This window comes from Hyla sarda, chromosome 4, assembly GCF_029499605.1.
Source record: "Hyla sarda isolate aHylSar1 chromosome 4, aHylSar1.hap1, whole genome shotgun sequence".
Taxonomy (NCBI): Eukaryota; Metazoa; Chordata; class Amphibia; order Anura; family Hylidae; genus Hyla; species Hyla sarda.
The window spans coordinates 92,761,779-92,774,508 of record NC_079192.1 but is presented as its reverse complement, the minus strand read 5'-3'; the positions used below and the strand labels follow the sequence as shown (position 1 = coordinate 92,774,508).

The 12,730-nt window shown below is 41.6% G+C and overlaps 1 protein-coding gene and 1 long non-coding RNA gene across 4 annotated transcripts in view; one reads left to right on the top strand and one right to left on the bottom strand.

Moving 5' to 3' along the window:
- LOC130368240 (uncharacterized) overlaps window positions 1-10,630 on the top strand; it is a 63,241-nt gene extending 52,611 nt beyond the window's left edge. The window contains exon 3 of the long non-coding RNA XR_008892387.1: window positions 9,555-10,630. This is a non-coding gene — a long non-coding RNA (uncharacterized LOC130368240). The remainder of the gene's footprint in view (window positions 1-9,554) is intronic.
- The window catches only part of RASGRF1 (Ras protein specific guanine nucleotide releasing factor 1), an 86,939-nt gene that overhangs the window by 11,984 nt on the left and 62,225 nt on the right, over window positions 1-12,730 (bottom strand). For all 3 annotated transcript variants that reach the window (XM_056571560.1, XM_056571561.1, XM_056571563.1), the window contains 7 exons: window positions 9,534-9,594; window positions 6,714-6,817; window positions 6,249-6,333; window positions 5,170-5,367; window positions 3,730-3,809; window positions 3,158-3,275; window positions 2,927-2,995 (listed from right to left, as the gene is read on the bottom strand). In XM_056571560.1, coding sequence (XP_056427535.1) covers window positions 2,927-2,995; window positions 3,158-3,275; window positions 3,730-3,809; window positions 5,170-5,367; window positions 6,249-6,333; window positions 6,714-6,817; window positions 9,534-9,594 — 715 coding nt within the window. The remainder of the gene's footprint in view (window positions 1-2,926; window positions 2,996-3,157; window positions 3,276-3,729; window positions 3,810-5,169; window positions 5,368-6,248; window positions 6,334-6,713; window positions 6,818-9,533; window positions 9,595-12,730) is intronic.

The following is a 12,730-nucleotide window of genomic DNA, read 5'->3' as shown; positions in this document are numbered from 1 at the left end:
AAAATATTTTTATTTTTTACACTAACATGCTGATGTTGCCCTATACTTTACATTTTCACAAGAGGTAAAAGGGAAAAAAGCCCCCCAAAATTTGTAATGCAATTTCTCCCGACTACAGAGATACCCCATATGTGAGCGCAAAGTGCTCTGGGGGCGCACAACAAGGCCCAGAAGGGAGAGCGCACCATGTACATTTGAGGTGATTTGCACAGGGGTGGCTGATTGTTACAGCGGTTTTGACAAACGCAAAAAAAACAAAACCCCACATGTGACCCCATTTCGGAAACGACACCCCTCACGGAATGTAATGAGGGGTGCAGTGAGAATTTACCCCCCACAGGTGTCTGACGGATCTTTGGAACAGTGGTCCATGAAAATGAAAACTTGTACAGCCCACTGTTCCAAAGATCTGTCAGACACCAGTGGGGGGCAAATGCTCACTGTACCCCTTGTTACGTTCCTCAAGGGGTCTAGTTTCCAAAATGGTATGCCATGTGTGTTTTTTTTTTTGCTGTTCTGGCACCTTAGGGGCTTCCTAAATGCGACATGCCCCCCGAGCAAAATTTGCTCTCAAAAAGCCAGATATGACTCCTTCTCTTCTGAGCATTGTAGTTCGCCCATAGTGAACTTCAGGTCAACTTATGGGGTACCTCCATACTCAGAAGAGATGGGGTTACAAATTTTGGGGGGTATTTTCTGCTATTAACCCTTGCAAAAAGGTGAAATTAGGGGGGAAACACACATTTTAGTGGAAATTTTATTTATTTTTTTTACATATGCAAAAGTCATGAAACACCTGTGGGGTAATAAGGCTCACTTTATTCCTTATTACATTCCTCAAGGGGTCTAGTTTCCATAATGGTATGCCATGTGGGTATTTTTGCTGTTCTGGCACCATAGGGGCTTCCTAAATGCGACATGCCCCCCGAGCAAAATTTGCTCTCAAAAAGCCAAATATGACTCCTTCTCTTCTGAGCATTGTAGTTCGCCCATAGTGCACTTCAGGTCAACTTATGGGGTACCTCCATACTCAGAAGAGATGGGGTTACAAATTTTGGGGGGTATTTTCTGCTATTAACCCTTGCAAAAAGGTGAAATTAGGGGGGAAACACATTTTAGTGGAAATTTTATTTATTTTTTTTACATATGCAAAAGTCATGAAACACCTGTGGGGTAATAAGGCTCACTTTATTCCTTATTACATTCCTCAAGGGGTCTAGTTTCCAAAATGGTATGGCATGTGGGTATTTTTTGCTGTTCTGGCACCATAGGGGCTTCCTAAATGCGACATGCCCCCCGAGCAAAATTTGCTCTCAAAAAGCCAAATATGACTCCTTCTCTTCTGAGCATTGTAGTTCACCCATAGTGCACTTCAGGTCAACTTATGGGGTACCTCCATACTCAGAAGAGAAGGGGTTACAAATATTGGGGGGTATTTCCTGCTATTGACCCTTGGAAGAATGTGAAATTTGGGGGGAAACACACATTTTAGTGAAAAATTTTTTTTTTTTTTTACATATGCAAAAGTCGTGAAACACCTGTGGGGTATTAAGGCTCACTTTATTCCTTGTTACATTCCTCAAGGGGTCTAGTTTCCAAAATGGTATGCCATGTGAGGGTTTTTTGCTGTTCTGGCACCATAAGGGCTTCCTAAATGCAACATGCCCCCAAAAACCATTTCAGAAAAACGTACTCTCCAAAATCCCCTTATCGCTCTTTCCCTTCTGAGCCCTCTACTGCGCCCGCCGAACACTTTACATAGACATATGAGGTATGTGCTTACTCGAGAGAAATTGGGCTACAAATATAAGTATACATTTTCTCCTTTTACCCCTTGTAAAAATTTAAAAATTGGGTCTACAAGAACATGCGAGTGTAAAAAATGAAGATTGTGAATTTTCTCCTTCACTTTGCTTCTATTCCTGTGAAACACCTAAAGGGTTAAAATGATGATGGAATGTCATTTTGAATACTTTGGGGGGTGCAGTTTTTATAATGGGGTCTTTTGTGGGGTATTTCTAATAAGAAGACCCTTCAAATCCACTTCAAACCTGAACTGGTCCCTGAAAAATAGTCAGTTTGAAAATTTTGTGAAAAATTGGAAAATTGCTGCTGAACTTTGAAGCCCTCTGGTGTCTTCCAAAAGTAAAAACTCGTCACTTTTATGATGCCGACATAAAGTAGACATATTGTATATGTGAATAAAAATTTTTTTTATTTGTAATATACATTTTCCTTACAAGCAGAGAGCTTCAAAGTTAGAAAAATGCAAAATTTTCACATTTTTCATCAAATTTTAGGATTTTTCACAAGGAAAGGATGCAAGTTACCACAAAAATTTACCACCATGTTAGAGTAGAATATGTCACGAAAAAACAATCTCAGAATCAGAATGATAACTAAAAGCATTCCAGAGTTATTAATGTTTAAAGTGACAGTGGTCAGATGTGCAAAAAACGCTCTGGTCCTTAAGGCCAAAATGGGCTTGGTCCTGAAGGGGTTAAGGATCGTGAATAGCGGGAGAAAAATGTGTGCTCGCACTAATTTTTCTCCTGCTACTCGCCGCTAACAAATAGCGGGTCCGTCGGGACCCCATCATAGTGAATGGGGTCCATTGGGACCCGACGGCACCTGTCAGGTAATGGGTCTGTTTTCGGCCCAAAAAAAAAATTGAGTCTGACGGACCCGTTAGTGATGGGTCCCGACGGCAGTGTGAAAGGAGCCTTATAGATTAGGGTCCTGAACCTTCCTATATAAAGGGAGGGGGGCATATAAGTAATGTAAGAATGGCTGATATAAACATGTATCTATTCTACAGTAAAGGAAAATAGTGTTAACGCAGCCTATGATGTTTGATGTCAATTTTCTATGCAATAAACCCCATTGGGTGAAAGTCCTCCAGCATTGCAGTGACAGACATACTTACCTTAGGCTGATGGTCTATCTTGTAGGACGTCTGCTGAAACTGCCTTATCTCCCGAATGATATGTGAAATCTATAGTGAAATATTAAGTCACCAAATCACATTAATAAACCAAACTAATAAGAGAAAAACACATGTAATAGTATGCTATATATGACTACAAGGTGCCATAGCAGAAAAAAAAAAAAATATTCATTCATAAAACATTATTCGCTCTGTTTGCTTATAACTCACCATCCTCATCTTTGAGAAATTGACCAGGCCGTCCTCTGTGTAATTGGGGGTACCTTCCTCTATAAATGCCAAATCAGTCAGGTACATCCCCAGGTATGGCACACATGGAGGGTCACAGCTGGTGACAGAAGAGAAAGCCAAATGTGACTCTTCATGCAGTTAGACAGCAGGGGGTAAAATATGCAATTATTGTAAAGCCCGCACCTGTACCAGTTACAGTAGACAATGCATAGATTGGCCGCTCTTACAGTTAGATTCATATATTTATGAAATGCAGTAATAAAGCCGGGATACAACAGGTCTTTATAAACAATAAAGACTTCTACTGAATGAAAGCACACAGAGATCTTGAAAATGTACTAATTGATACAAAAAGCAAAAAGAACATTAATCTAATAATTATACAAATAATAATTGAAGGATCGAGAAAAAACAAACCTTCTAAAAAAGTAAACTCCTCTTACACTTTTATAAAGCACCCACCCTTTGCTAGTTACTATATAAATACTAAATACTGCTGTTTGTCACACTGAGAGCAGACAACAATTATGTAGAATTAAAGAACAACTTACTTCTTCAAGGCCTCTCTCAGATTCTTGAATCGCCCTTCTGAAGACACCAACTTCTGAAGTCGGTCAATTAAGGCCTTGGTCTATTTAGCGGAAAAAAATATATAAATACCAAGATTAAAGGGGTGCTCCGGTGCTTACACATCTTATCCCCTATCCAAAGGATAGGGGATAAGATGCCTGATCGCGGGAGTCCCGCAGCTGGGGACTCCGTGATCATGCACGCGGCACCCCGATTGTAATCAGTCCCGGTGCGTGTTCGCTCCAGGTCTGATTACGGTCGACCACAGGTCCGGAGGCATGTGACGTCACGCCTCCGCCCCCGTGTGACGTCACGCTCCGTCCCTCAAAGCAAGCTCCTGCGATCAGGCATCTTATCCCCTATCCTTTGGATAGGGGATAAGATGTGTAAGCACCGGAGAACCCCTTTAAATACACTAGTAAAGTGGTGTCTGTCAGAATAACATTTTTTATAAAATGGGAAAATGGGGCTGATTGAGTAATAAAAAAAATATATAAAGCATTGCTTCCCTCACCGATCCCTGACTTCTGCCATCCTGATGCTCACCAGGATATCACTGATCATGGCCCTTCCTGGTCTTAACACATAGAAAATACCCACTCAGCTAATCCCTGGCTGAGGTGTGTGTTTGGATGAAACCAGGAAATGGCCCACAAGCTAAAAATGTTACAGTGCCCAATTGGCACACCTACTGAGTCACAATGAATTAGTCAAGATGAAATAAAATTTCAGTAACTTCAGTCAGGCCCAGTAGTTTATACTTCTTTGCATTCTTCCATGCATTCTGGTTTTATGAGAAATAACTAACTAATGATACAGCACTGGCTTATGGGGTACTCACATGTGAGAGGAAAGTTGGGGTGGTTGTCAACATACTAAGGCTCTTTTACCTGGGGCTAAGATTCAGTTCATCAAACTAGCCCTTTATCCAAATTCCTTGGAAAAAGTGCTCTGTTGACATCTGCACACAAAGAACATGCTCCCCCCCCCCTCCCGCTTATTGCTCTCATGACCCACCAAGAAAACCTATACAGTGAATATTAAAGGGGTACTCTGCTGCCTGCTCAGCTTTTGGAACAAACTGTTTCGAATGCTGGAGCTGGCAGCTTGTGACATCATAGCCCCGCCCCCTCACGATGTCATGCCCCACCCCCTCAATGCAAGTCTATGTGACATCATGAGGGGGCGGGGGCTATGACGTCATGAGCTCCCGGCGCCTGCTCCAATGGCAGACAGATCCCCTCTGCAGACAGAGCAGAGGGGATCTACTGAATAATTTTCAGTATTTTTGTATTTCAGTACTGCATTTTGTATCCAGTCCTCTTGAACCCTCTACTGAGGTTCAGTGCTAAACGTCTAATGCTTTTTTGATTATATGACACCATAGTGGAGCCAAGCTTGTCAGAATTTTATTGTAGTACCTGTTTAGACACTTTGATCCATGTCCTCTTGAGCCGGAATATAGCGCTACGATTCAGTGATGATGTAATCTCCAGGACAGCATTATAATTGTGTAGACACCGACAAATATCAGCCACTGCCACCCACTTCTCAATGGTACATCCCCGCATGGCTGGTTCTTCGCACCGGAGGATCTCAGTGGCAATCAGGTTACTCATCTGACACATCCCATACACATGGTTACTTATATTTTAAGGCTTGCGGTTTATGAAGAAGGACATTATAAGGCAGTAGCAAGGAGAATAATTCAGTTCTATAAGGCTAGATCTCCATATTATTACTCACTGTAAAATTGCAGCATTACCTCGCACACTAATGCAGTGCTTCCTTATAGTAGAAACAATCTAAAGAATTCTGATATAGATATAACAGATATAACAAGACCCCTGCAACTTTTTCCTTTGTAGGGAAACACTAAGGTCATGTGTGAGTTATAATAGTGCAATTTTCCTCAGACTCACAGAAAGTTGGCATAGAGCCATAGTACTTCTTACAATACAAGCATATGGCAATAGTTCATATTATAAATATACTGACATTATTACAGGCAACCCGTATTCTCTACCCCTAGAAATAATACGTTTTGTTATTCACGAGCGTATTATTGACTGTAAGAGCAGTGAGAACTGTCTGCCAGAGAAAGTTTTTATGGCGAACTCATGAAAAGAGGGTGCCGGATGCATTTCCTGAGTTATAGTTATTAGTTTCTGGAGATTGAACATTGATCCAGGGATTTATTCTGACTGCCAAATTTAGAGACCAGAATTTTTATTTTTTTTTTCAAGGTGAGGAAAATCGGCTTCTAGCTTATGAAAAAGTATGGGGTGGTTGCCCTCCTATGGATCAACACTGGATTTTAGGCTGAACTGGATGGAGGAATATATTTTTGCCGCCTTATAAACTAAATTACTATGTTATGTATTGCATAAAATACATTTAAGCCAAGCCACTATTAGATAACATGACCTTCACCTATTAAATCTGATAAGGATTAGTTATGGTATCGCTACAGACATGCTGAAGAGTAACACTGACTTACATGGTTAAAGTGTTTACTTGTGCCCATGATGTAGGGTGTCCTCTCAATTTTGTCGGCTTTCATCCAACCCTGGCCAAAAAACTCCCTGCAAAGGTGACATCCAGAAGATTAATATCATTAAACAAGAATGTTTATAAAAAGAAACTATAATGCAATTATTATCCATCCAACAGATTCCGCAGCACTTTACATTGTTGGGGATACAAATATAGACAAATGCATGTCAGGACATGACATCTATGTATAACAGGTTCTCTCATATTCTCAAGATTCACCACTGTGGCAGTAAGACTGTGAGAAATGAGAAATCTATAAGACTGTCCAAAACATTAACTCTCCACAAACAAGATGAAGAGGAAGAAAATGACTGTCCTTGACTGACATCTATGAATTTAGCTGTACTATGTGTCTGGATTGTTGTCTTAGTATCCGTAGTATTGGATTAGGTAAGTTGGTTTGACTCACTCGTATGGGATCTTCTTGAAGATCAGATGATCTAGTAATGTTAGTTGTTCTGCAATCTCCAGAGCAGAGAGAGACTCGAACAGTTCCACGGGAGTACTTAACACCTGCAAAATATAGACACCTTCAATCACCAGACACTGTACAAAACCTTTTACTTATTATTTGCAGTTTTACACATAAATTACACCATAACTATGGTCTATGAACTCTCTTATAGTTCTCTATCGGCTAACATATCACAAGGTCAGTATTTCCATATATAGTTGACTTATCAGAATAGACAGGGTATTGACTTGAATCATAAGTGTCAACCTCCCCTCAAATCTTCAGATTGCTGTTGAAGAAGGTCCTATGCTTTGTATTTGGTGGCCCCTACGTCCACTGCTTTTGTTAATGCATGACCCCCATTTATGAATTCAGGTGAGTCAGTAAACTTGCAATAGAAAATGTTATGCTGAACATACAAAGGTTTTCTGACACGCATCATAAACCTTATGTTACCTGATAATCTATAGTTTCTGCGATCAACAACTCCCCTTCATCTATTTAAAGGGGTACTCTGCTGCTCAGTGTTTGGAACAAACTGTTCCGAACCCTGGAGCCGGCAGCTCGTGACGTCATTGGCCTGCCCCTTCATTATGTCCCACCCCACCCCCTCAATGCAAGTCTATGGGAGGGGGCGTGATGGCTGTCATGCCCCCTCCCATTGACTTGCATAGAGGGGGCGGGGTGTGACATCATGAAGGGGCGGGGTTATGATGTCACAAGCTCCCGACACCAGCTCTAGTGTTCGAAACAGTTTGTTCCAAACGCTGAGCAGCGGAGTACCCCTTTAAACAAGAATGGTCTCAGGATATGGTCAGTAACAAACTATCCAGTATCTTACATGATAGTATGGGAGACCTGTGGATTCAGTAGCAGCAAACTGCTTCATGGCATCCAAGCTACATTTCTTTTACTTTGTTTCTAATTTTCCTACTTTTTCCTACTCTATCTTTACTTTCTATTCATATATGTCTTATACTTATAACCCATAAGAACATTGGGTGAACCACTGAAAACCCTCAACAATAAAAAATACCTACAAAGTTTATTTACAAAAAATACAAAAACTTTTGTCCACATGAATATGCCCTAAATGTCCCAAACAAGGAAGAGTCATCCTTTCTTTCAAATGTTCCTACTGAGAAAAATGCCCCCAGTTTTTGTATGCAAAATCATTGTCAGCCACGCTATTGTGTACGCTAAAAATGTATACGTTATGGTCTGTAGGGTGCATCTAGCCTAGCCAAAACTAGAAATGGATCCAAAACAAGAAAAAGGTACAAATCTTTCTAATGTGTTTTATTTTCTCTGTAGGTTCCACTTCTGATTTTGGCTTACAAATACTGATCCAAAATACTGAGGTGTGAAACCAGCCTAAGGGTGCGTACACACCACATTGTTGATGTTTGTTTAAAATATAAATTTTATAGGTAAAAAACAGATATGTTTGTTTTGGTGTACCCAATAGCAAAATTGAGTTTTTGCACATTTAAAGGGAACCAATCAGCACATTTTACCCTATATAACGCTTGGCAATGCGATATACATGCTAAAATCATTTTCCTCACCATCCCCGGGGGACATTTGTGCCCCCAGGGATGGTGAAGATATTAAGTCCCCCAGGGCTGCCCGGCAAATAGTCCTTTGGGTGGGGACTTTCACTTACCATCTCAGTTCGCTGCGGCCGTGGCCCCGCCCCGATTGCTTGAATGACAGCTCGCGTCACCACTCTGCTCCGTCTTCTTAGGGAGCAGAGCGATGAAGAGAGCCTTTATTCAAGCCATCGGGGTGGGGCCATGGCCACAGGGAACGTAGATGGTAAGTGGAAGTCCCCGCCCAGGGGACGTTTGGCCGGGCGGCCAGGGGGGACTTTATAACTTCATATCTTCCCCACCCCTGGGGGCACAAATGTCCCCCGAGGATGGTGAGGATAATGATTTTGGCATATATAATGCATTGCCAAGCCTTATATAGGGTAAAATTTGCTGATTGGTTCCCTATAATTTTTGGCACTGCTTTTACACCATATTATTGACAGCACCATTTTTTGTTAAAAGAATCTTGCCTCTCTTATACCTAGTATCACAGTTATATTCTGTCCACAAAGGACATTTGTAAGTTAAAAAACATCTTTCTCTGAAGTTCCTAATAAAATATTTGAATATAGGCCAAGAGGTTTTTTAACAAACTAAGATGCTAAGTCAAAGGCTCATTACATAATCCAAATTATAGGCAGAAACTGCAAAGCAGTATGTCAGGCTCTGTTCACACTGGTATTATTAGGATTCTGTTAGACTTCTCAGTATTCATGGCAAGAATAGTGCACTTTGCATTAATACTCTTGCCCCCTACCAACACCCCCAATACTGAACACCTCACAGACACCATTAGCAGATTCTCATGTGGCTGCAGAGAATGCACAATGCATAATGTGGTACATGCAGAATATGATGAGGATCTGCTGGGGAGTTCATCCTTTGTATTGAAAACCCATGGTGGAAAAATGCTCCACGTGTGAATTTGCCTTTAGAAGTAAATGACCTCTGTAAGGATTTGTCAGTATCTTTTCAAAAATGTATCCAGCATAGCTGTCAGGGTCAGTGTTTTAGCCTAAATCAGGAGTGGAATCGACACAGAGGAGAACTAGAATAGAAATATTTGCACATTTTCTATGTTTTGGCCTGTGTCTAGTTTTGGCTAAAATACTGATTAAATACAATGTTTGAACCCAGTCATATACTAGTTTTTGGCACTCTTATCATTTATAGGACTTACCATGTGTTCAATCTCTTCCAGTGTCACCTGACTGTCTCCAGGATCCTCCTGAGTCAATGTGCTGATAACAGAACAAATTGTTAATACAACTGTTCCTACGTGTATCATGAAGCAGAGCACCTCGCACCTCAGCTTTCAGTCATCTAGGAAGGTTTGGCTGATGAAGGTTGCTTAACCCCTTAAGGACTCAGCCCATTTTGGCCTTAAGGACTCAGACAATAAAATTTTTACATTTTCATTTTTTCCTCCTCGCCTTCTAAAAATCATAACTCTTTTATATTTTCATCCACAGACTAGTATGAGGGCTTGTTTTTTGCGCGACCAGTTGTCCTTTGTAATGACATCACTCATTATATCATAAAATGTATGGCGCAACCAAAAAACACTATTTTTGTGGGGAAATTAAAACGAAAAACGCAATTTTGCTAATTTTGGAAGGTTTCGTTTTCACGCCGTACAATTTATGGTAAAAATGACGTGTTCTTTATTCTGAGGGTCAATATGATTAAAATGATACCCATTATTACATACTTTTATATTATTGTTGTGCTTAAAAAAAATCACAAACTTTTTAACCAAATTAGTACATTTATAATCCCTTTATTTTGATGACCTCTAACTTTTTTATTTTTCCGTATAAGCGGTGGTATGGGGGCTCATTTTTTGCGCCATGGTCTGTACTTTTTTTTGATACCACATTTGCATATAAAAAACTTTTAATACATTTTTTATAATTTTTTTTAAAATAAAATGTATTAAAAAAGTAGGAATTTAGGACTTTTTTTTTTTTCGTTCACGCCGTTCACCGTACGGGATCATTAACATTTTATTTTAATAGTTCGGACATTTACGCACGCGGCGATACCAAATATGTCTAGAAAAAATTTTTTTACGCTTTTTGGGGGTAAAATAGGAAAAAACGGACGTTTTACTTTTTTATTGGGGGAGGGGATTTTTCACTTTTTTTTTACTTTTACTTTTACATTTTTTTTTACACTTGAATAGTCCCCATAGGGGACTATTCATAGCAATACCATGATTGCTAATACTGATCTGTTCTATGTATAGGACATAGAACAGATCAGTATTATCGGTCATCTCCTGCTCTGGTCTGCTCGATCACAGACCAGAGCAGGAGACGCCGGGAGCCGGACGGAGGAAGGAGAGGGGACCTCCGTGCGGCGTTATGAATGATCGGATCCCCGCAGCAGCGCTGCGGGCGATCCGATCATTCATTCAAATCGCGCACTGCCGCAGATGCCGGGATCTGTATTGATCCCGGCACCTGAGGGGTTAATGCCGGACGCCCGCGAGATCGCCGGCGTCGGCCATTGCCGGCGGGTCCCTGGCTGCGATCAGCAGCCGGGATCAGCCGCGCATGACACGGGCATCGCTCCGATGCCCGCGGTTATGCACAGGACGTAAATGTGGAATTTTTTTTTTTTTTAATCAACTGGTGCCAGAAAGTTAAACAGATTTGTAAATGACTTCTCTGAAAAAATCTTAATCCTTCCAGTACTTATCAGCTGCTGTATGCTCCAGAGGAAGTTATTTTCTTTTTGAATTTCCTTTCTGTCTGACCACAGTGCTCTCTGCTGACACCTCTGTCCATGTGAGGAACAGTCCAGAGCAGGAGAGGTTTGCTATGGGGATATGCTCCTGCTCTGGACAGTTCCTGACATGGACAGAGGTGTCAGCAGAGAGCACTGTGGTCAGACAGAAAGGAAATTCAAAAAGAAAAGAACTTCCTGTGGAGCATATAGCAGCTGATGAGTACTGTAAGGATTAAGATTTTTAAATAGAAGTAATTTACAAATCAGTTTAACTTTCTGGCACCAGTTAATAAAAAAAAAGTTTTCCAGCGGAGTACCCCTTTAATAAATGATAAAGCCCTGATTATGTACAAGATATGGTTCCATATAGTGGCGAGCCTACGTGGCTGCTATCCACTCCCACATGCAGAGGTGACTGACAACACAATTCTGCTGATAATATTTAATGTTGTGTAGCCTTATGTGGGTGAGGTCTAAAGCTGCAGCTACAGGAGGTTATACCTTAAATATACGCCCATAAACAATATCGTTTTGTTTGGAAGGCTAGATTCATATTATGTTTTGCCTCTCGGTCACAGGTATCGATCAGCATCCTGCAAGAATGGGATGCCATGTATGTATGTATGTATAATGTGATGTAATGGCATGCCTTATGCGCAATTTTAAGTGGACTGGACTAAGCACCATACAACACTTATTAGTTGGGGTACATTTGCATTTATGGCACCAATGTGAATCTGTTACTAGGTGTATCTTTTTGGGCCAATGAATAAAATAAACGGCATCTGCTGCTGTCCGCTACAGCGGGATGCCAACAGATACCTGCATAGGAGAGGCAAAACGCAATATGAACCTAGCCTTAGGTTATTTACCGTATATACTCGAGTATAAGCCGACCCGAGTATAAGCCGAGACCCCTAATTTCAACCCAAAATCCCAGGAAAAGTTATTGACTCGAGTATAAGCCTAGGGTGGGAAATACCTCATCCCCCCCTGTCATCATCCAGACCCGTCATTAACATCCTCATCATCATCCCCTTGTCATCATCCCACACATCCCCCCTTCATCATCCCCTTATCATCCCACACATCCCCCCCTTCATCATCCCCTTATCATCCCACACATCCCCCCTTCATCATCCCCTTATCATCCCACACATCCCCCCTTCATCCCACACATCCCCCCTTCATCATCCCCTTATCATCCCACACATCCCCCCCTTCATCATCCCCTTGTCATCATCCCACACATCCCCCCTTCATCATCCCCTTATCATCCCACACATCCCCCCTTCATCATCCCCTTGTCATCATCCCACACATCCCCCCTTCATCATCCCCTTATCATCCCACACATCCCCCCTTCATCATCCCCTTGTAATCATCCCACACCCCCCCCTTCATCATCCCCTTGTCATCATCCCCACCCCCTTCATCATCCCCACACCCCCCCTTCATCATCCTCTTCTCATCATTCGCCCTCAGTGGTCTTCAACCTGCGGACCTCCAGAGGTTTCAAAACTACAACTCCCAGCAAGCCCGGGCAGCCATCGGCTGTCCGGGCTTGCTGGGAGTTGTAGTTTTGAAACCTCCGGAGGTCCGCAGGTTGAAGACCACTGCGGCCTTCAACATGCGGACCTCCAG